We start from the raw sequence: 23,282 nt of genomic DNA on the forward strand, positions 1-23,282 counted from the left end.
TTGAAACCTGCTCCTTTAACAAGGAGATTTTTGAAAACAAATTCCTGGGTGGGGTGTGTTTTGCTGCAAACAACCAAGAAGGAAGTTTCAGTTAGTGAGTGGGGTGGGGACTGTGCCTAAGAACCTAAGAAGAGCCTTGCAGGATCAGGCCCATGGCCCATCTAGTCCAGCATCCTGTTCTCTCAGTGGTCAACCAGATGCATGTGGGAAACCAGCAAAGAAAAGCCAAGCGCAAGAGCCCTCTCCCCTCCTGTGGTTTCCAGCAACTGGGATTCAGGAGCATTGCTGCCTCTGACAGTTGAGGCAGAGCATAGTAGCCGTTGACAGCCTTATTCTCCACGAATTTGTCTAATCCTCTTTAAAAGCCATCCACGTTGGTGGCCATCATTTTAACTGTGCTGCCTGAAGGAGGACTTCCATTTATCTGCCCTGAGTCGTCCAACATTCAACTTAACGGCTGTCGCTGAGTCCTAGTGTTATGAGAGAGAAGAAAACATTTTCTTCTATTCCCCTTCTCCATGCCAGGTGCAATTCTATAAACTTTTATCATGTCACCTCTTGCTCACCTTTTCTCTAAACTAAAAAACTCTCAAATGCGGCAACCTTTTCTCACCTGGGAGCTGCTCCACCTCCTTGATCATTGCGATTATCCTTTTCAGAACCTCTTCCAACTTGACTGTATCCTTCCTGAGGGGAGTATTTCAAATGCAGTGGCACCCTAGATCTGTATAATGGCATTATGAGATCGGCAGTTTTATTTCCAATTCCTTTCCTAATTTCACATCATTTCATTTCACTTTTAATTTGTATACCACCTTTCTACATTTCTACTCACAATGTGGTTTACAAGCTGAAGGAACAACAAGCAGACAATGAAGAACACACACCTAATAGCAATCTGATCCAATACAAAAAAGTCATAATAAAAACAAAACTTTAAAACAAACAACTTAGATCAAATAAAGTAATGTTCAATGATCTACTAGAATATAATAGTAAGCAGTACAATTAAATATCAGCAAATAATAATTAAATAGTTTACACTTAACAGTTACAATAAAAATTATTAAACTATAATCAATACAAATAGAAGCAAGTCACAATGCATAAAATACCACAAAACATACAAAACCATGATCCCAGCATGGAATTTGCCTCTTTTTTTTCTTTTTTCTTTTCTTTTTTACAGCTGGGATTCAGAAAATAGTGCTCAGGCTAACAAGTCAACTTCAAATTGGGATTATAATATTTTTTTAAAAAAAGTAATCTGTTTTGATCTTGTTATATAGGAAGCTGCCTTATAGCCAGCCAGACCCTTGGTCAATCTATCTAGCTCAGTACTGTCAACACTGGCTGGCAGCAGTTCTCCGGGGTTCCTGGTAGGGTATTTTCCCAGCTCTACCTGAAACCTTCTGCCTAAAAAGCATATCATCTACCACTCAACCGCAATCCTTCCCCCAAAGGTGTATGAACCATCACACAGACTGAGAGTCCATTTTCAAATCTAGCAAAGTAACTTCAGCAATCCAACACACCAGTATGTTTCATTTATTCATTCAATAAAAGTCATATACTGCTTTATGGTAAAACAGACAAGAACCCACCTCTGAGTGATTGGCAAAAAAACAAAACAAACATAACACATTAAAATTATTGATTTAAAAACTGTTGAAAACAGGTTTTTAAAAAAATCAAAAGATGAATAAAACACATGTCAACATTCTACATATGTTTTTAGCAGGCACTGAAAAAAGTACAGCAAAGACACCTGCCTGATGTCACTAGGCTGGGAGTCCCAGAGTGTAGCTGCTGCCACATTATAAGTGTAGAAGGAAGTACTAGAAGTGTAGAAGGAAGCACAGCTGCAACCGCGCTGGTTCAACAGATTGAAGTGGTCAGGTGGGCAAGTAAATTGGTCCCAAGCCTTTCAAGGCTTTATATGCTAATAGCACCACCTTGAACTTGGCCCTCTAGAAAATGGGCAGCCAGTGCAGATCTCTCTACAGAGGTGTTATATGCCTGTCAGCAACCGTGCTGCAGCATTCTGAACGGACTGCTTCTGGATTATTGCACACATGCACACGACACGCACACACCTCTTTCAAGGAGCTCAGGTGATGAGCACAGTCCCCCCTCCCACACACCCCAACCTTTAATGGTCATTGATGCACCTCATACAGGTACCATTTATATTGTAAGCTCTTTGGGGGCAGGAATCTGCTTTTTCTCCCTATGTTTATTTCTTAGAAATGAACTATATTATGACACTATATTATGATGTAGTTGTTCCTATTCCCTTTATTCTTATGATTATTCCCAAGTACTCTGTTTCGTCTTTCAATCGGGCACTAATGTAGTGTTCTACATCATTCCAAAAGCCAACAGACTATTCCTTCTCCCCCTCCCCACCCCAATTAATGATAAATCACCGGATTTCAACATTCCACATTTGATGTTAGAAAACCCTGCTGGAAAAAAAAGCCAAGCCTGTCTGCCATCAATATTTTAACCGTCTCATGTGCACACAAAACAAAAGCCTGGATTCCATGCCCTAAGAGATGGAAATCAGAAATGGAAATTTCGAAAGGGCATTTTTTCCCATGCAAAACCTGAAGGTTTCCTTCCAGTCCTGTTCATTCAGTCATGTTCGTTTCCTCACCGCTGCCTCAAATTTCTCCTGCTTTCCAACATGATCTAAAGGACAAGTTTTTGTTGTGCAATTCCTAAGCATCCCTCACAGCCCTAATACGCTGTCTTTAGCGCCACCTTCTGTCCGAATTACCACCTTGAGGAGATGTGGTGGAAGCTGGACGTCCTTGTGGACTTCAGACGAATGCCGCTCCCTAGCCCAGCCACACAGACAGCAACCCATTGGCATATTACTTTCCTTTTTTTTAAAAAAAGGCCTCTCAGAGACAGAAGCTGAGCGGGTTTTGTTTTATGACATTCCATCAGACTCCGCGTCAGACAAGACAAAACGACAGGGTTCTTCGGCGGTTGGGTGATGGATTTCTTTTTAGCTCATTATGTCTCCCCTCCCTCCCTCATCCGTATGCAAAATGGGATCCAGACAGCCTTGGGTGTACCATGGAAACCAAAGTACTTTGGTGAGAACGGGGGTGGGGGGGATGGTGTTGGGGGGCAGTGGCGGCAAGGGAGGGAGGGAGGGAGGGAAGAGCCAGAGGGGACTGGGAGAGTGGGAAATCTCTCATGCAACGTCGTCCCCCCAATCTGCATAATGCAATGTCCCTTCCTCCAGACACTGAAATATATTGTTTATAGAAGACAGAAGAGAAAAGAGGAAGAATGTGGAGGACACCGAGGGGCTGGGAGTGAAAGAGACAAGTGGGTGGGAAAAAGGATGAGGAGAAAAAGGGGAAGTGGATGAAAAGGTTGGGCATTCATGGCAGGCCGTGACACAGCGGAGGGGGAGGCCTGCTTCCCAACTAGGCTAAGCCCAGTGGGGGCCACTACTTGGAGAGCAGGCAGTTGACTTCCCCCTTTTCCGGACTCTCCAAAGGACAGCGGGATCCATGCTGTCATCTCTCCTCCACACCAATTATCTCAGCCCTTGCTCATTCGCCGTTATTCTGATCTGTATGGTGCCATCATCAAGAGAGTAACACAAACCTTGCCCAGCAAGGTGCTTCCAACTGAAAGCATGTCAAGGCTGAGGTCAAATCTAAGTGGGAAGTTTGGCACAGGAACACTGGAAGCTGTCAGTATTGTTCACACTGACTGGCAGCGATGGCTCTCCAGGGTTTCAGGTGGGAGTCTCTCCTAGTACTACCTGGAGATTGATCCTGGGATCTTCTGCCTGCAAGGTGGATGCTCTGCCACTGAACCAGGGCCCTTGCCGAACCTTGACATTGGAAGGCCAAGGACATTAGAAATATCAGCTACAGACAGGCAAAGGTTGGGCAACAGGGCTGGCTCTAACATTAGGCAAAGCGAGGCAACTGCCTCAGATGGCTGATGCTGGGGAGCTGTTCCTCCTAAATCCCTCTCTGTTGCACCTGTGTACACAGCCTGACTTGCTGCCTCAGGTGCAGAGACCCCCGTTGTTGAAGTAGGGATTTGATGGCCAGTCTACATGGAATGGGCAGGGCACCATCTTGTTCTTCACTTCAGGCAGAGTACTGTCTTTGGCCGGGCCTACAGAGCACCAAGGAGCCTGCCCCTCAAACCAGAACTCCCAGAACTCAGGCTTTGGGGTGTCACCAAGTTCTCAGTGACACCATCTGGGCCTGTGGTGGACCCACCCACCCCACAACAGTACAGATACATTTCTGTGTTTTCAACTGCATCCTCCCCCCAATTTGCTGTCTTTGGTATCTGTCTTCCATTCTTTCTCTGAGCTTTTTATTTCTTACTTCCCTTTCTCCACTACTTTTCTGCCAAAATGGCCTTCTCCTCACAGCCCCTCTCAGTCAAGCCACGGCAGACTCTCTCCTGAAATGTCGAGGGAGGGGAGCCCTGTGTTTTAACAGGAAAGGGAGAAAGGAGGGTCCCTTGCCCCGGCTATAATGGCCACTGGCCAGGGATGAGAGAGGGTCGCAGAGTCAGGATGCTTAGAGGCCTGCTGAAGCTGCTTTGGCTTAAGGAGGCTTTTGCTGAGGTGCAAGCCAGTCATTTATGAAATAATAGCTGTATACATCTAGTGGTGGCTTTGTTGCTCTGATACCAAATGGCAAAGCCAAATGGCAGGGATTTGTTTGTTTTATAAATTTCTAAACTGCTGCACAGCCTGAGGTCATCAAACTAGTGTACAAAAATAAAATAAGATACAAAAAAGATACAAAAAAAATCTAGTAAGAATTGTACCCCATTTCCAGAACAAAAACAGGGGGTGGCAAATGAAGTTATTAGAGGAAGAAGTCAAAGGGTTTAATTCATGTCAGATAGTACTTTAATATACTGTGAGAGCTGCCAGGGGGCGGCAGATACTGAATGGGATAGTAGGAAATATTTGGAGAAACATTATCCCTGTTTCAAATATTTCCTTTGGAGAAAAGATTACAACATGACATAAAACATTGAGAATACTATCGTAACTTTTTCATAACTTCAATTCCTGTTATGTAGCATATATCCCAGCCTTTTGGGGGGAAAGTGGGAAAGGGCAGTTGCCCAGTGATTAAGAAGTTCCCATGTTCAGGCATTTCCAGTAAACCTGTGTAAGTTTCCCTGCCTGAAACCTTGGAGAGCAGCTGCCAGTCAGTGTAGGCAGTACTGAGCTAGATGGACCAGTGGTCTGACTCAGTACAGTATAAGGCAGCTTCCTCTAAACATTCCTCTTTACCCAGGTCTTTAGCCATTAAATAATCTATGGCCTGTTAAAACTGTGAGTGGGGGCACTGTTAGAATCATAGAATTGTAGAGTTGGAAGGGACCCTGATGATCATCTAGTCCAACCCCCTGAATTGCAGGAATATACAGCTGTCCCACATAGGGATCAAACCTGAAACCTTGGCGTTATCAGACCACGCTCTAACCAACTGAGCTATCCAGTATTGGTGTTATTATGATGATTTTATTATTATGTTGTCTGTTATTATGCTTTTTTTTTACTATTGATGCTCTCTAAAATGTGTTCTTAATATTGTGCACAGCCTTTGGATCTTTTGATAAAGGGCAGTATATAAACTGAATACATAATAATAATATTCCAGCCTGGAGAGACTTCTGTATTGGTCTGTGTTTTTCTGGAGAGCATGATGCTTCTCCGCAGCCTCCTGAAAATACTCCTGGGGCTTTTCTAAAGGTATAACTCAGTTCTGGGTTCAGCTCAGCATCAGGCCTCTGTGCTGGCCATAGATTTACTTCTTGAAAATCCCTGCCATGGTGACTCTCGCCAGAGGGGTTAGTTTGCATTTCATCTGTTGCAGCAAATGCAACAGAAAGTCTTGTGGCATCCTCAGTACTAACAGATTTATTGTGGCAAAGACGTCTGCCACAATAAATCTGCTCATTATTACTCAGTCAGAAGGTTCCGAGGGTCACCACAGACATCCTAAACTTTTCATTTGTTTTTAACAGATGGAGCAAACGACTGTCATTTTAACAGATATTTGAAATAGCACAAGAGGATCTCTCAGGACTTCAGTTATATGGATTTAGGGCATAATAAAAAAAATGTAAGTCATCACACAAATGTTTCCACTATTTAAATACAAATATTAGTACGGTAATCAAATCATTACAAATATTCCAACTACCGCCCCCTGTTTGATTTTGCATTTCTGTCCTGATGTTTGCTTTCTGAGGTTTCAACCATGCTAGCCAAGGATTTTATGTTGAAAGGCCAAGTTGTATTCTTGGATCACAGGATGATGAACATATACCACAAAAATGGCAGTAGTTAGCCACCAGCCTTTCAGGAAATGAGCACTGCCTTGGCAGTCTTGTGGAAGAAATCCCTAAGTGAAGGCAAGTATATTCAGGTCGAAGACTTGACCATTTCATCTTCATCTTGGCTTCAGGGTCCTTCTTGTCCAAAGGGTCAAGGGCCTCATTTGAGAAGGGTGGATCATCAGTGTGTAATGTTGGAACCTGTTTCAGGGTGCCATGGCTCACCTTTGGAATATGCAAAGTAATAACACATAAGGCAGTGCTTCTGAGAATACGCAGAATGCACTCCTTTGCAAAACAGAGTCACCACAGGCAAATCATCTGGCGAATCCTCTGGCTCTGCCTTCTAAGGGGACTGGAGCCCTGGAACCACCTTTGTGGTATTTTGACTTCAGAGCAGATCTCCTAATGGCTGGGATCTCCTGAACATGGCAGATCCTTTGCTTTCATCTTTTTGCCTGCTGCTGTGTAGAAGACGGCAGCATTCTGTCAGGCGCTTGAGTCTCTGTCTGTCTCCTGGGCTCTCACAACCACAACACCCTGGAAGCCATTGTGATGATCCTCAGGAACCTAAGTAGAAGGAGCGATCAGGTGAGAAAAGGACACCAACATCCCAACCCCCCTCACCTCATGGGTGCTGGGATGTGAATAGATGCTAGGAGAGGATATATTTATTAGATATTATCCTTCTTTCCTCACGTTTGTGAGTTCAGCAGAGTGCCACCCCTTTGCAGCTGAAAATGGAAGCTTAGCTAGGCTAGTTTTGGCCTTTTAGTTTAAGTAATCCAGGATGTTTAAGGCAGACTAGATTTTCCTGGTATTCTCCCCCTTTCTCTCCCTTAAAATAACAATATTACAAAGAGTCTTGTAAAAGGTAAAAATAACAACTACAGAATACTTGTTGAAGAGTAGCAGAAACAGCAAATTTGTTTAGGCAGGCTTAAAATGGCAATTCAGTTACAAAGACATACTTCTTGCTTGAAATGGCATTAGAGCTTGTTCTCACATTGCTGGCAGGATGAAGAGATAGAAAGAGAGGGTGTGCCCAGGCAGGAAGGATAATATACAGCTATGTCCTCCCCCATTCAAAGCACAGTTGGAGTGTCTCTCACAGAGTTCTCTTTAGCAAGTTTACAGGAAAACTCTGCGAGCTTCAGCTCCTATCATGTGCCTATCTAGCAAAACACGAATAGTTGGTTTGACCGCCCTTTAAATATCCCACACAGGGAGATGGGAAGCAGAGCTCCTCAAGGGTCACCTGGAAGCAGTCATTTCATCAGTGGGATGGGGCACAGGGCAAAATAATATACTGATGCCACTGTATTAATGATCAAATAATAAACAGAAAAAGTCTGCAGATACCTCCCAGTAGATATTATCTTCAAAGCAGAGAGAGTCATTCGGAGATCCAAGTATCCGCAACTTCATGATGACCCCTGGGAAACGCAAGAGGGGGGAATGGGGTGTGTGTGTCATGGCATAGAAGGAGAACTCTAAGCTGCCTTCATATGCAGGACATGAAGCCACAGTCATACCACCATACATCTAACAGCTTCTCCCAAAGAATTCTGGGAACTATGGGTGCTGAGAGACACCCCCCCCCATTCCCTCCCCAGAGCTACAATTTCCATACTTCCTTGGAAAGTGGGATTGATTTCTTAAACCATTCTGGAATTAGTGGGTCTGTGATGGGAATGGGGGTCTCTCAGCACCCTTAAGAAACTACAGCTCCCAGGATTCTTTGGGGAACCATTTGAAGTGGTATCACAGTGCTTTAAATGTATGGTGTAAATGTGGCCAAAATCTTTCTGAGTTCTTCCAACATTAAACAAAATAGCCCTTCTATTTTTATAATCCAGCCCAAGTCCATCCTCAAATTGCTGGTTTGAGGAGGCCGTGGCTGGGAAATATCCATATTTTAGCTTGTACTGACCTCCAGTGGCAAGAAAAAGGTTGTGCCTTGAAAAAGGAATGAATGGAGAAAATTGATTGGTTCAATACTGTTTCAGTGACCACAATTCGGTCTTCTCTATTTTCTCATGCAATACTGTCATCAGCAACCAACATTGCTAAACTCTGTTTTAAATGATTTTATGTAGCGATCAAAGTGGTGCCTTCAAAAATTTGAAATCTACCCTCCCATGATTTTAATAGTGTTAACTATTTAGGGTGTGAATCTGAATGATATCCGTGGGTCCCTTCCAGACCTGTGACAGTGAAGTTAGAATTGACAGGAGGAAACCTGGTGAGCCAGTCAAACTGGTTTGGCTTGCCTTTTAAGTATTTTATTTCTTTTACTGCATTTGTAACTCACCTTTTTTCCTCCAAGGAGCTCAAGGTGGTGTGCATGGTTCTCCCCCTCATTTATCTCCCACAACAATTTTGTGATGTAGCTTAGGCTGAGAGGCAGTGACTGGGCCAAAGTCAGCCAGCAAGCTTCATGGCCAAGCAGGGATTCAAACCCTGGTCTCCCAGGTCCTAGTCTGACACTCTAACCACCATACTCCACTGGCTGGCTCACACAGAAAGTACCATTTACGTTCCTAAGAGTTTGCCATAGAGATAAATGGGTGGACCTTTCCCCACCTCAGTTGGCTGGATGGCACATATTCCTATGGGGAACAAGAGGCCAAAGGGGGCTGAGTTCCGGTTGATGGCAGAGGCACAGAGACATGTGTGCCTCTGTGCTGGACCCCAAGCTATGACTTGGAGATCTCATTGGAAACCTAACAGAGGAAGCAAGATCTATTGGGGAATTCATGCTGTGAGCTCCTCCATCTTGTCCTCAAGTTGTATATATGTGTAAATGTTATGTACTGAAGTTCTCACCCTGGGCCAGCAGGGGGATACTGTAGATAGTTATGCAAATGAAGGATCGAAAAGTGACGTTCAGTGATTGGATAGTTTTGTATGCAAATGAAGGATCGAAAAGTGACGTTCAGTGATTGGATAGTTTTAGAAAATGGCAACAGTTGCATTGTTCTGGAGCTCTATATAAGCAGGCTGACTGAGCTCCTCAGCCTAGTTCTGTTCTGGCATCTGAATAAAGAAGAGCTGTTCAAAGAATCGCTGTGTCGTCTGACATGTTCGCCCACAACTTAACAGTAAATAAAACCAAACATCCTAAAGACACCACAGTCTCCACATTGTTATGTATGTAATTGTTGAATGTTTAATAAAGATTTATAAATTTTTAAAAAGACACCACGGTCTCCATCAACCTTCATTCCAAGGACACCAAACCCTGGGTAAGCTCAGAAACCTGTGGAGTCTCTCACCACTCAGAGAGAGGGGCTGTACAACACAGATTTTTTTGCTCTGCTCCTCTATGGAGGCAGGCAAGTTGTACAAGCCAAACTAAGGGCAATGTGATGTGCAAATGCACACAGCGTTGAAACAAATTCTCCCATGAGAGGATGCTGGACTGCATGGGCCAGAAGTAATTCTTGGCACTCAAGGGTACCCCTCTGCCTTCAGAAGTGAAGGGGGGGGCGACGCTAGGAATTGTGGTACCATCTATGGTGGGCTGAGCCTGGTGAAATTTAGGGGAGCCACTCTATCACCAGGACAGATAATGATGAGAACTTTTACTGCCACTGAAGATATATTTATTATTTTTTTGTTACTGCGTCTAGGGCTGTGTTGAAAATGGCCCCATGACACTCCCTATTCAGCTCTACAGTGCCAGGTTCAAATGATCATTCCAGGGCATTGTGGTGGTGATGGTTATGGCAACTGCAACATAAAAAGCTAATGCAATTCTAGGCTGGATCTATGGAAGCCTAATGTCCAGATCAACGGGAGTCATAGTACTGCTATATTCTGCCTTGGTCAGACCATGCCTGGATTACTGTGTCCATTCTGGGCATCACAATTTAAGAAGGATGTTGACAAGCTGGAAGGTGTGCAGAGGAGAGTGACCAAGATGATTAAGGGTCCGGAAACCAACCCTTATGAAGAATGGCTGAGGGAGCTGGGGGTGCTTTTGAAATTATTGTGGGGAAAGTGCAATAGAAATATTTTGAATAATCGGAAAGCTCCCCCTCCTCATTCCTTGCAAAGGGTTGGGAATGGCATTACCTCCACCTTCAAATCTTTGGCCATGGAAAAACTCACCCACAAGGCTTCCACCAGTCATAGCCAATCCCAGAGTGACAACCAAACCACTCAGCTGGAAGAGGCTTTGGTACGTGGTGGTCCGTTTCCCAGAGGCAACAAGAGGAAAGACGTCTGCCAGGCTGCAAAGGCAACAGACAAGATCCAGTGAGTGGGTCTCAACAAGCTTGGCCTGTCCTGGAAAACAGGCTGGAGTCTGATCTCTTGCGAGTTGGATTAATATTAACATTGTTATCTATATTTATATTCCACTCTCCCTCCAACAGGTTCTACCCCGTTTTATCTTTACAACAACCCTGTGAGGTTGTCTGGGCTGAGAGAGAATAGACTGAAGGCCACTCAATGTGTGGGGATTTGAACCCTTAGCCCCAACACACCAATTACATTTATTTGTTTCATAAAATTTATATACCGCTTGATAGTAAGAAAAAAGCCTCAGAGAGATTCACAAGAAGAATAAAACATGAAAAATTATCAATAACAACAGTTACAGACATTTATTTACTTTTGTTTTGTTTGTAATTTTGTGCTGTTTCATGTTGTAAGCGGCCTTGAGCATGGTTCTATGAAAAGGCAGCATACAAATAAATTTATGCATGCATGCATGCATGCATGCATGCATGTATGTATGTATGCATGCATGCATATATGTAAAACATTCAAAAAACAATTAAAATAAAAAATGAGCTAAAAACACATGTTGACATTTACATAACTGGGTAAGCTTGCCTAAACCTCTTTGCTCTGGCCTTTGACACCTGAGATTTGCATGTTTCAGGTCACACCTTATTATTGTGAATGTAGTATTTTAACTCATGCTGGTAGCTTCCATCTTGAGTTTGACTAAACTGCGGGAGGCAGTGGAAGACAGAAGTGCCTGGCGTGCTCTGGTCCATGGGATCACGAAGAGTCGGACACGACTAAACGACTAAACAACAACAAAGTATTTTAACTGTCTTCAATTCTCTACTTTAAAATCGTTATAACCCTCTCTGGGACCTGTTGGTGAAGGGCAGGTAATAAATGTAATCATCATTATTAAAAAAATGTTTCTACCAAGCACGAAAAGGAGTACAACATGGGTGCCTGCCTTGCGTCAATATACCGCTCTAAAAGATTGATTTCTTACAAATGTGGAATGTGCATTATGTGACACCTGTAACAGGGCCAGTTCCATAGATCAAAGTTTATGGAAGAACCATTAAGCCACATTGGCTCTCACCAGGACTCACCCATCTCCGTAAACATCTTCTGTTGCCAGCCCTGCCACCAGCACGCCAAGGAGGCCGCCAAGGATTCCTGGCATCCCGTGCAGGTTGTGGACTCCACAGGTGTCATGTATTTTCAGCCTGGAGGCCAGAAAGGGCTGGGGAGGAAGAGGCATTCAGCACAAAAAGAATTTTGGCACAGAATGGATGGGATTCCATTCCGCAAGATAGACTGCCATCTCTCAAGGAGGCTCTAGTCCTGGATTTCCTGCATCAAGCATCTAGGTGGCCTCCTGGGGATTGTGTGTGGTGGTACTCACCCATCTAGTGGGGCACTTTCTGTTCACAAAGATGCACATAATGTTTCCCCAAAATCTTGGGAACCTGAACCTTATTATTACTATTTTTTAAAATGGCACCAAATCTCTAGTCACCATGGCAGATCGTTTCAATTACAGTAGTACCTCTGGTTAAGAACTTAATTCGTTCCGGACGTCTGTTCTTAACCTGAAACTGTTCTTAACCTGAGGTACCACTTTAGCTAATGGGGCCTCCTGCTGCCGCCGCACAATTTCTGTTCTCATCCTGAGGTAAAGTTCTTAACCCGAGGAACTACTTCCAGGTTAGCAGAGTTTATAGCCTGAAGCGTTTGTAACCCGAAGCGTTTGTAACCCGAGGTACCACTGTATAGTGTTAGAAACCAGAAGGGGCTTGTAGGAGACTCCCAGTATTTATGATGGCAGGAGGTGCCTTTGTTGTTCAGTAAAACTTGAGCTAGTGGGGTTTATGGTGAGGTTGCCTGGTCATGCAGGCATTTGGGGGGCTGGATTTTAAGGTTTCAAAGCAGAGGCCATCTGCCATTGATGCTTTAGCTGACATACCTGCATTGCAGGGGGTTGGACTAGATGACCCTGAGGGTCCCTTCTAACTCTATAATTCTATGATTCTATGGTGTCCTGAGAAGTATCCAAACTAATTGGGGAGGCGATGGATTTCTCACCCCGTTCATGTTTACTGCCCCTTTTTGAAGGCCTACATGCTGGCATAAAGAATAATGATTTACTGACGCTTCTTTTAGTGGCTGCTCAGAAATCTAGAGCTCAAACCTGGAAGGCGTAACAAGGGCTATCCCTGGACTAGGGTGTAAAAATGCCTCACCACTGAGTTATGGCCCTTCTTTGGAAGTCCAAGGAAAACTGGCAATGTCACTTCCTTGTGGCACAGAATTCTTTCCCGCTGTTGTTTTGGAGGGAAACATACCGTAAGGAATTTGAAGCCAAGAACTGACACAGAGCCAGCCAAGACCCCTGCAATCATGGCTCCAAATGGGGTCAGTATCATCTCTCCTGAGGTCCCAACAATCACTCCACCAGCCAAGGCTGCATTTTGAACATGAACCTGGTAAGAGAAAATCAATAGATAATCAAATGGCTTCAGTGTGAGGCAGGATAGGAGGAGGGTGTGCAGCAGCGAGGGGGAAACTCAGTCCCCTAACCTGCACTGAAGGACGCTCTCTAGGCTAGGGAGTGAGCAAATCTGTCAATTTCAGCTTATTTCAGCTTCTCGTTGTTTCCTTCTAAAATTTGTGATTTTTTAAAATAAACAACAACAATTATTTTCCCCCATCAGTATTTCAGTGCAAATTTCACCTAATAGGCACATTTTGGCATGCCTTTTTGCCTGGCATGCACATTTTTGCAGCGGAATTACCCCAATTAAGCACCCTTAATCCTTCTGAGGAAGAAGCCATGGCTGTTTCAAATGGCACGATACTGCTTTACATCAATGGCCCAAAGTGTGGGATGAAGGCATCCAAAATGTTAAGTAAAGGATTAATGTTCACAGGGGCTACAGAACTCTGTGATGTCATACGTCAGAGGCAGTTATTTCAGTTGCTACAGTTATGGCAGTTATGGACAGCCTTAACAGTTAGAGCAGCAGGTATGTTCTGTTATGCTGCTGTCTGCCTCAGAGCTAGACTGTAACAGTATTTATCTCAGATGCAAATCTACGTAAGATGTATTAGCAACATAAGTACAGTAACTCCTACCTGCGTCGTACTGTATATTTTAATCTGCAAGTACAAGTACACTGAGTAAAAGTTATTTGCTATTTAAACTTTAAAAAGAGAGTGTCTTGTGTAGTTTTTAATAGGAGGGAAAAGGGAACTAATCAAAGGGTCTTCCACATCGCTCTATAAATGGGAACTAGAATTTAATTCCCACATAAGTGCTTTCAGACTATCTATTCTTTGATTTGTTGACAGGGAGATTAGATGGTGTTGGTTATTTCATGAGCACTGATTTGCTTGCTGGGAGATTAGATGATGTCACATGAAAGCAAGCCATTTCCCCTTCACTTTCCTTGTTGCCAAAAAATCCAGTCTTTTGAGGGAAGAGAGGTTGTTGACCTGCCAAGATGTGATTTAATCCCCTCAGAAAAGAACGACAGTCTGGAAGCCCCAGAATCTAATGCAGGCTTCCTCAACCTTGGTCCTCCAGATGTTATTGGCCTACAACACTCATGATCCCTAGCTAGCAGGAGCAGTGGTCAGGGATGATGGGAATTGTAGTTTCAAAACACCTAGAGGGCTGGGGTTGAGGAAGCCTGATCTAATGTATGACAGGGGTGAGCAGGGATGCTCTTTTCACCCAAAGCCCTACAAAAGAGGCCACCAAACTGGCCTCACCATGTCCAGCTTGCCCCCTCCATTCACCAGGGCCGAGAGGGCGAAGGTGGTGAGGGTGCTCGCAGCCAGGGAGAAGTAGGTGTTCATGACTGTCCGTAGCTGGTCATCTCCATGGGCCGCCACCGCTGAATTGAAGCTGGGCCAGAAAAGCCAGAGGAAGAGAGTTCCTGCATGGAGGGAAGAAAGGGAAGCAGCTTTAAAAGAGGATTGGACAAAGTCACAGAGGACAATAATGCTATCATGGACAACTAGCCATGAGGCGCATGCTCTGCCTCCACTGGACTTTCCAGCAGCATCCAGTTGGTAAGAAACAACCAAGACATAGGGGTGTAAAGTCATATTTAGAGAAATTGCTTTCTTCCTTTCTTCATAGAATTGTAAAGTTTGAAGGGATCTCGGGGGTCATCTATTCCAACCCCGTTCAATGCAGAAATCCTGCCCACAGCCATCCCTGGGTGAACTCGAACCCCAAATCTTCTGGTTAACAGCCAGACGCACTGACGCCACAATAACACTAGAACTCATGAACATCCAATGAAGCTGGAAGAGTCAGGACAGACTAAAGAAAGCGTTTCTTCATGCAACACAGAGTTAAACAATGGAACTCCCTCCCACAGGAGGCAGTGATGGCCACCAGTTTGGAGGGCTTTAAAAGAGGACTGGAAAAATTCATGGAGGAAGATAAGGCAACCAGTGGTTACTAGCTGCGATGGCTATGCACTGGTCAGAGGCAGTAATGCTTCTGAATACCAGCTGCTGGTAGTCACAGGAAGAGAGAGTTGCTTTTGTGCTCAGGCCATTCTTGTGGGTTTCCCACAAGCATCTGGTTGGCCACTGTGAGAATAGGATGCTGGACTAGATGGGCCATTGGCCTGATCCATCAGGCTCTGCTTATGTTCTTCTGTTAGGTTCTTAAGGTGTTATTTCCTGACTGGCCACTGTGAGGGAGAAGGTTCTGGACTAGAAGGTGGCCCTTCTCTCCTAACTTCATTTTTCTGGGACAGAAAGCAGTCCGTTCCCTCTTGCTCTAAAAACCCCTCTTCCTATAAGATTGAGCCATTAACGGCAGCAACAACCCTCCACCTATGTGGTGGCTCTTACCAATCATAGCAAAGAGATCTGAGTGATAGGTGGAGCCTTCTCGTTCTCTGCTCTTCTTCAGCTGAGGCTGGTAAAGAATCCTGGTCACCATCAATCCAAAGTAGGCCCCAAAGGTATGGATGGTCATGGAGCCCCCAGCATCCTTTGCCTGAGCCAGAAGGTCAGAAAGGAGCACACAATTGCAAAAGTGGCACACACAGATATTATTATTACTGTATTATTATTAGCAGTTATACCCTACACTTCAGCCAAAAAGGCTCCCAGAGCGGCTTCTATACAGTCAGTTAAAAAAGACTGTCCCTGCCTACACAGGTTTACCGTCAAAAAGGGATGTGCAAATTAACTGAAGCAAAAAGCTAAGGCAAAGTATGGGTGCTCCAGTCCCAGAATTAATTTCAGAAATATCCTTTGAGGCTCCCTCCAGATAACATCTTTATTCAACATTCATCCAAATTTGCTTCGGCAAAGGGCACAGCGTGATAGGGACGGAAGCATCTGTCAATTTTGGTTCTCTCAGTTTCTCATTTATTACTATCTTAAATTATTATTTTTATTATGACTTGCATTTGTATCCCACCTTTCTCCCTAAAAACTCAAGGTCAGCCAGTGAGATTCACGATGACTGAGTGGGAATTTGAACCCTGGTTTCACCCGGGTCCTCATATGACAGTCTAGCCACTACACCACACTGGCTCTCATCTCTTCACATTTCTGCAGCAATTTGTGATTAAAAATAAATAAATCCTCATGAAAATTCTTCAGCGCTTTAGTGTGAATTTCTCCTAATAAGCATTTTTTGGTATGTGGCTTTGACTAATGTATACACCATTGCAAGGATTTTCTCCCAATGTTTTATGTTTGTTGCATGTACACATTGCTACCTCAAGCAACCTGACAGAAATACAAGACACAAATGCAATACATGATTAAATAGCATCATTTTAATGCAAAGACTCACCCCAAAGTAACTAAGTAAGATATATTCATTAATGCCAAAGAGGGTGACTTCCAATACAGTCATCAGTAGCAGCTGGACAGGACTCGTCTTGCCAAGAACGGCTCCGAAAGAAATCAGGACTGCCCCAGCACAGAAGTCGGCATTGATCATGCTGGCAGAAAACATTGGAAGCAACAGTCTGAATGTGACAGTCTAGGCTGCTGCCCTTTCCTGCCCCCTGTCACAGAATTATAGAATTGTAGAGTTGGACGAGGTCTCAAGGGTCATCTAGTCCAGCCCCCTGCAATGCTGTAAGTTAACTCCAATTAACTCAGGGCCAATGAAGGGACATCCACAGAGGATTGACCTACACGACACAACCATCAAAGTCGTCCAATGGGGAGTTCTGATTGGCTACGGAAAGCTTGCAACTGCTCATGTCTGGTGAAAGGAGCCCTGGGAGACAAGCCCTGTAATATAATAGTGGGTTTGGGGGTCAGTCTGGACGATGCCCTGAGTTCCTGGAACCCCTAGATTCTATCACCAGCTTGAGATTGGGGTGGTGGCATGTAACAATATACTGTTGCACACACACCCCAATCTCCAAGTGGTGAGAGATTCCAGGGGTGCCTTGAAATGAGGGTCAGTGGAGACTGTAGTGTCTATAGGATATATGGTTTTATTTACATATATATACAACCTGAGTGGGATGGAGTGGCTCACAGCATTAGTAGATCTTGCTTCCCCATTAGGTCTCCAGAGAAGCCCCAAGCCGCAGCTTTGGGTCCAGCACAGAACAAGACAAGCCTCTCTGTCTCTAGCTTCCAGAACCAGTCAAAAATACTCTTCCACACAGCATCTCTTGGTTTATTGTTGCCCATCCCAGGATGATGTGGCATCCAGCCAGGTGAGGTGGTATAAGGAATACCCATTTGTCTCTGTGCCAACAGAACAACTTCTTTGGATATGTTAAACAGCTGTACTTCACAGGCCAGAAAAGGCCATTACCTTGACAAAGGGACTGGTTTGGCTGAATCAGCAGCCTCTGCTACTTAATTCTAAACAGGTGCAGAAGGGACCCAGAGTATCATCCAGACTGACCCCCACCCTCACCTATAACCATACAATTGTCTCTATTGACCAGGGGCAGCACCTACTTTCTGATACCTGTTTCCAGTAAATCATTGCCCCTACTTTTGACTTTCGCAGGTATCTTGTTAAACATTTGTTAACGTGAACTGTTTATGTTGTCCTTTCCTCCCACCCTCCTTCTTACACCAACCCACTGCCCCCTGGGTCCCCAGACCTCCAAGATGGTATCAAGCTTTCCTGAATTGGTCTCTTGCTCTCTCTCCCTGGCTGAAACTGAGTCTCTAAGGCCCTTTCCCAAGGCCAAGCAGCTTGGAGAAGGAGCCACTTTGCTCACCTTTCTATTCCAATGTGGATTTTGCCATTATGGAAGGAATGGAAAAAGCCCTGGATGAGGATAGACCACTGGATGGCAAAGGCAGCTATCAGGAAGTTGAAGGCCACACCCCCAAAGCTGTACCGTTTCAGGAAGGTCATCAAGAAGCCGAAGCCAACAAAGATCATAGTGTGAACATCTTGGAAACCTGGATCAGGGTGAGAAATGGACTGGTTTAAAATGTGAGCACAAATGCCCATTACTGTGTCTTGTGGGAGGGAGTTCCACAGATTAACCACGTCCTGCATGAAGAAATAATTTCTTTTACCTGTTCTGAATCTTCTGACATTCCATTTCATTGGGTGTCCATGAGTTCTAGTGTTTTGACAGAGGGAGGAAAGCTTTTCTTTGCCCACTTTCTCCATGCCATGCGTAATTTTATAAATGTCCATCATGTCACCTCTTACTTCCCTTTTCTCTAAACTAAGAAGTAACAAAAGCTGCAACCTTTCTTCATTAGGGGATTTGCTCCATCCCCTCAAATCATTTCGGTTGCCCTTTTCTGAACCTTTTCCAACTCTGCAATATCCTTTTTGAGGCGAGGCAACCAGAACTGTGCACAGCATTCCCAGTGCAGTCACAGTACAGTGATACCTTGGTACTCAAACGCCAAAAACCAGAAGTAAGTGTTCCGGTTTTCAAATGTTTTTCGGAAGCCAAACATCCAGTGCAGCTGTTGGCTATTGTTTTGGGGGCACCTGCACCAATCAGAAGCTGCATCTTGGTTTTTGAACATTTCAGAAGTCAAAAGGACTTCCAGAATGAATTAAGTTTGGCGCTTTTGCTTTTGCTATTTATTTTGCGTTTTTGTTTTTAAGGCTTTTTTGGTTAATTTATTTTTGTGACTGTGTTGAAACCAGTTCAACTACTGATTGATTGATTGATTGTGTGACTGCGAAAATGGATAAAAGCCCCCCATCCAAACAATGACTATCATCAGTGCTGGTAAGAAAAAAATAATAATTTAATTTTTTATAATCTACAATACTGTCTTATTTTTTTATAGGACATTACATTGATTATTGCTTTCATTTTATGGGTAAATGCTCTTGTTAGTAAAATTCATGTCAAACTGCTGTTTCAGGGGTTGTTTGTAAAAGTCTGTAATGGATTAATATGTTTTGCATTACTTTCTATGGGAAAGCGCGCTTTGGTTTTGGAATGCTTTGGTTTTGGAACGGACTTCCGGAACGGATTAAGTTTGAGAACCAGTTTACCACTGTATTCCAAATGCGGTTACCCAGGAAGGCCGCCTACAAAAGACCTTTGCCTGTTCAACTAGATTCCAAGGCTGAAATGTACACTCGCCATGTATGCACAGCCAGCTTCAAAGAGTTTTCTCTGATAGCGAATGGGAATACGTGTGCTGATAAGATCCAATATACACACAGGAGCCATTGCAGTCTGCAAACAGAACAATTGTCGGCTTCCTTTTGCAGTAACCTCACAACCTTTTAAAGGCCGATAACCATGTGGATACCTTCAGTTATGCGGCAGCTGATCTCCTATAATGGGGATAGGTCTCCAGGAGCAACTTTTCACTTCAATTGTAACCAGTAAAAGCTGCAGAAAGTTAGAATTGCAGGGATTCACAAGCAACCAGGGATGGGATTTTCTAATCCACTGCTTGCTCCTTAATTGTGGTGGGAAGTGAGTTTTTCTGTACAGTTCTGATAAAAATATGAACAACTCTTGCATATTATACATATTATTAGACATAATCTTATACACCTAGACACTCTTCCACCTTATACACCTAGGCTCTTCCACTGAGCCACAGCTCGCCCCCATTATATTATTGCTATCCAGAAGTCTGCTTGGATGAAAAGTGGTATAGAAATATTTTAAATACACAAGTAAACATATATCCCTGTGTGAACAGGCCTTAGGGGCTCAGGGTTAAATTCAGGAAAAGGGGGTGGGGGCAGGATTTCAGTAAACTGGATATAATTTGACTCTGTTATGCTTAAAGATGGATGACTCTGTCAATTTCAGTTTCTCATTTCTGCAGCCTTCAGCTTGTAATATTTCCACATCAGCCAACAATTTGTTTTAAAATAAAATAAAAACCCTTCACAAAAATCTGTCAGGATTTTAATACTCACTTATAATATATTCTCTCTTTTTTTGGCAATCAGGTTTCCTGAATACAATGCATTTTTAAATGCTATTTTTCAATAATATATGGAGCTCCATGCCTACTGACATCAAGCAGCAGCCTCCCCTTTCCGATGACTGCTTAAAACATTTCTGTCTAGACAAACCTGTCCAGATCTGTAGAATGTTGGCAAGTGTTTTAATCTGTTTTTAGCTTATTAATAATCCTAATTGTTATTTGAATGTTTTAAATAGTTGCTCTTAACTGTTTTTACTGACCGTTTTTTAGTTTTATTCTTTTTGTAAATCACATTGAGGGGTGTTCTGGGTTTTTATAACACAATCAAACAGTAGAGAGATTTTACAAAATAAATGAATGGATTAAAAAATGGAGAGACTTTGGCTTAAGTCTAGGATATCTGAAAGACTGTATCTTCCCATACAAACCTGCCCGGGCTCTGAGATCTTCACGGGAGACCTGCCTCTCAGTCCTGCCAACCCTCACATTTATACTTGGTGGGGATGCAATAGAGGGCCTTCTCAGTGGCTGCTCCCAGATTTTGGAACTCCCTCCCTAAAGAAGCCAGACTGTCACCCTCCTTGTCGTCCTTCCACCGGCAGGTGAAGACTTTCCTATTCTTTTAGGAACTGACTGCTTTTAAAGAAAGGGCTGGTGCTGTGCTATTTTTATTTTGGTTATTTGTATGTTTTAAACTGATTTTATATGTGTATACAGTTTTAAATCTATCAATGTTTGTTTTGTAATGATTGTTTTTTCCTACAATTTCACTGGTTCTTGCTTTTACAGTCATACCTTGGATCTCGAATGACTTGCAAGATGAACGTTTTGGGTCCAGAACGCTGCAAACCTGGAAGCGATTGTTCCGGTTTGTGAATGTTCTTTGGAACCTGAACGTCTGTTGTGAATCCCGCAATTTCCGATTGGCTGCAGGAGCTTCCTGCAGCCAATTGGAAGCCGTGCTTTGGTTTCTGAACTGTTTTGGAAGTCAAACTGACTTCCGGAATGGATTCCGTTCGACTTCCAAGGTACCACTGTATCTGTAAGCCGCCTTGAATCCCATCGGGAAAAAGGAGGCGTATACATCTATACTAAAAATAACAGCAATAATAATTACTTTCCAACTATTTGTCTTATATATGTTTTACCTTTCTGTGTTTCCTCCCCTGCTTGTTTTAATTTTTGTGAGCAGCTTTGATTCCTGGGAGGAAAGTGGGATAGAGACAAAATAAAACAAAACCAGTGAATACTCACTTGGGTAGCGCAAATAGAACTCGTTCTGCAGGTGGCTCTTGTTGCGGAGAGCCAGTTCCTCGTGCCAGAGCTTGGCGCTTGTTTCGGCATCATACTGGACGAAGAGGGCGAAGAGGAGAATAGTCAGGAACTGAAGGAAAACACAGGCGATGGGGAGCTTGAGCCTTAGGTTGGTGGTGTGCCCTGACATTGTGGGGAAAGGGAGAAGCGAAGGGGAAAGCAGGAGAGGAGAGAGAGAAAGAGGAAAGTGAAAGCAGTCACAGGTGCCAAGCCAAGCCCCACCTTCCAGTCAATGAGTTCTCAGGGGAGCCCCACCCATCTCGCTCCCAGGAAATGTTCAGTGGTTGCTCAGCCCTGGCAAAAAGCCACTTGCTTCAAGGGAGGTGGCAGGCAGCGTGGAGAGGACACCCTGGAAGGGAGGAGCGACTCCAAAAGGCCTCTAGTCAGCTGTTCTCCAGCTTGATGCCGCTGCAGCCAAACAGAGGCGAAAGACGTGCACCCACCCCACCTCAAACCCCCAGAAAAAACTTACTTTGAGAGAGGAGGGGGTCTTTTGCATGAAGAAATAATCAAGAGGGGGGTTTTTTACAAAGGCGTATCCCGCATTTATTCCCTAAAACATATAATCAAACAAGGCATCTTAAAAAGAGGTTGTTGATTGCAAGAAATAAAGCATACACAGACCACATTCACACTGTACAGTGGTACCTTGGTTTACATACGCTTCAGGTTACATACGCCTCAGGTTACAGACTCCGCTAACCCAGAAATAGTATCTCGGGTTAAGAACTTTGCTTCAGGATGAGAACAGAAATCGTGCTCTGGCAGCGCAGCAGCAGCAGCAGCGGGAGGCCCCATTAGCTAAAGTGATGCTTCAGGTTATGCTTCAGGATGAGAACAGAAATCGTGCTCTGGCAGCGCAGCAGCAGCAGCAGCAGCGGGAGGCCCCATTAGCTAAAGTGATGCTTCAGGTTAAGAACAGTTTCAGGTTAAGAACGGACCTCCAGAACAAATTAAGTAAGTAACCAGAGGTACCACTGTACATGTAAAGTTCAGCAATGCCACTTTCAGCAGTCATGGCTTCCCCCCAAAGAATTCTGGGAGCTGTAGTTTGCTAAGGGTGCTGAGAGCTGTTAGGAGACCCCAGTTCCCCTCCCGGAGCTACAATTCCTACAATTCCCAGAGTGGATTAACAATCAATCCCTTTTCATAGGAAACACTGGGAATTGTAGCTCCGGGAGGGGGACAGTGCCTCCTAACAACTCAGCAAACTAAAGCTCCCAGAATCCTTTGGGTGAAGCCATGTCTGTTTGCAGTGGCATCATACCACTTTAAATGTATTGTGTGAATGTGGCATATGTGACTGTTTAAAAAGGTTTGTGTGGTTATATGTTTCAGGGGGAAAGTGCAGGTTAGGCCCATGTTAAATCAGCGCCTGGTTATTTCTAAAGTTTGTTCAGGCTGATGAGAGTTATAACTGTTCCCAGTGCTTTTTTTTCTAGGGGGATGCACACCCCTAAGCATTTTTTGAATCTTTGTACTTTGGTCCATTTACTGTATTTATTTTTCCTGATTTGAACTATAAAATTGTGATTTTATTGAGTCAAAATGAGATTACCTCTAAACATTTTTTTTTAGAAAAAAGCACTGCCTGTTCCCCTTACTGAGCTACAATTCTCAGAGTGGTGTAACAATCAATCCCTCTTCCCAGGGAACTCTGGGAGCAACAACTTACAGCTCCCAGAATCCTTTGGGGGAAGCCATGACTGTTCAAAGTGGTATCACAGTGTTTTAAATGTATGGTCTGAATGTGGCCCTTGTCCCTCTCTCTGCCCTCCCACAACTTCCTCCAGGAGCCTTTATTGCCCATTCATCCAGGAGAATGGGATGAACAACATCCCTTGTTGTCTTCTCCAGCATGTGATAATAACACCAAGGCCTGGGACTCTTTGTTCTTTCTTCACAATGAGCAAACTGTTGCTTGCCTTGTAGTCCATCCCTGAAATGGACCTGATGCACGGGGAGGGCAGGGGAGGGGACTACTG

The 23,282-nt window shown here is 44.0% G+C and overlaps 1 protein-coding gene across 1 annotated transcript; it reads right to left on the minus strand.

Annotated features, from left to right (window-relative positions):
* Window positions 1–6,101: 6,101 nt before the first annotated feature.
* RHBG (Rh family B glycoprotein) lies at window positions 6,102–21,932 on the minus strand. Its single transcript, XM_081174604.1, has 10 exons — window positions 21,238–21,932; window positions 17,829–18,015; window positions 16,424–16,574; window positions 15,466–15,613; window positions 14,365–14,531; window positions 12,936–13,073; window positions 11,700–11,833; window positions 10,468–10,589; window positions 7,714–7,787; window positions 6,102–6,921 (listed from the first exon to the last, which is right to left on the minus strand). The coding sequence occupies exons 1-10, from the start codon at window positions 21,425–21,427 to the stop codon at window positions 6,841–6,843; spliced, it is 1,392 nt and encodes a 463-aa protein (XP_081030730.1). The 5' UTR covers window positions 21,428–21,932; the 3' UTR covers window positions 6,102–6,840.
* Window positions 21,933–23,282: the final 1,350 nt, after the last annotated feature.

This window comes from Podarcis bocagei, assembly GCF_964188305.1.
Source record: "Podarcis bocagei genome assembly, chromosome: 16".
NCBI lineage: Eukaryota > Metazoa > Chordata > Lepidosauria > Squamata > Lacertidae > Podarcis > Podarcis bocagei.

Coding starts and splice junctions, on each gene's coding strand:
- RHBG (XM_081174604.1), bottom strand. CDS start 21,427: ATGTCAGGGCACACCACCAACCTAAGGCTCAAGCTCCCCATCGCCTGT. Junction 10,590..11,699: donor GAAGATGTTTACGGAGATGG/GTGAGTCCTGGT, acceptor TTGCCTTTGCAG/CCTGGCAGACGTCTTTCCTC. Junction 7,788..10,467: donor GACTGGTGGAAGCCTTGTGG/GTGAGTTTTTCC, acceptor TGCGTTTCCCAG/GGGTCATCATGAAGTTGCGG.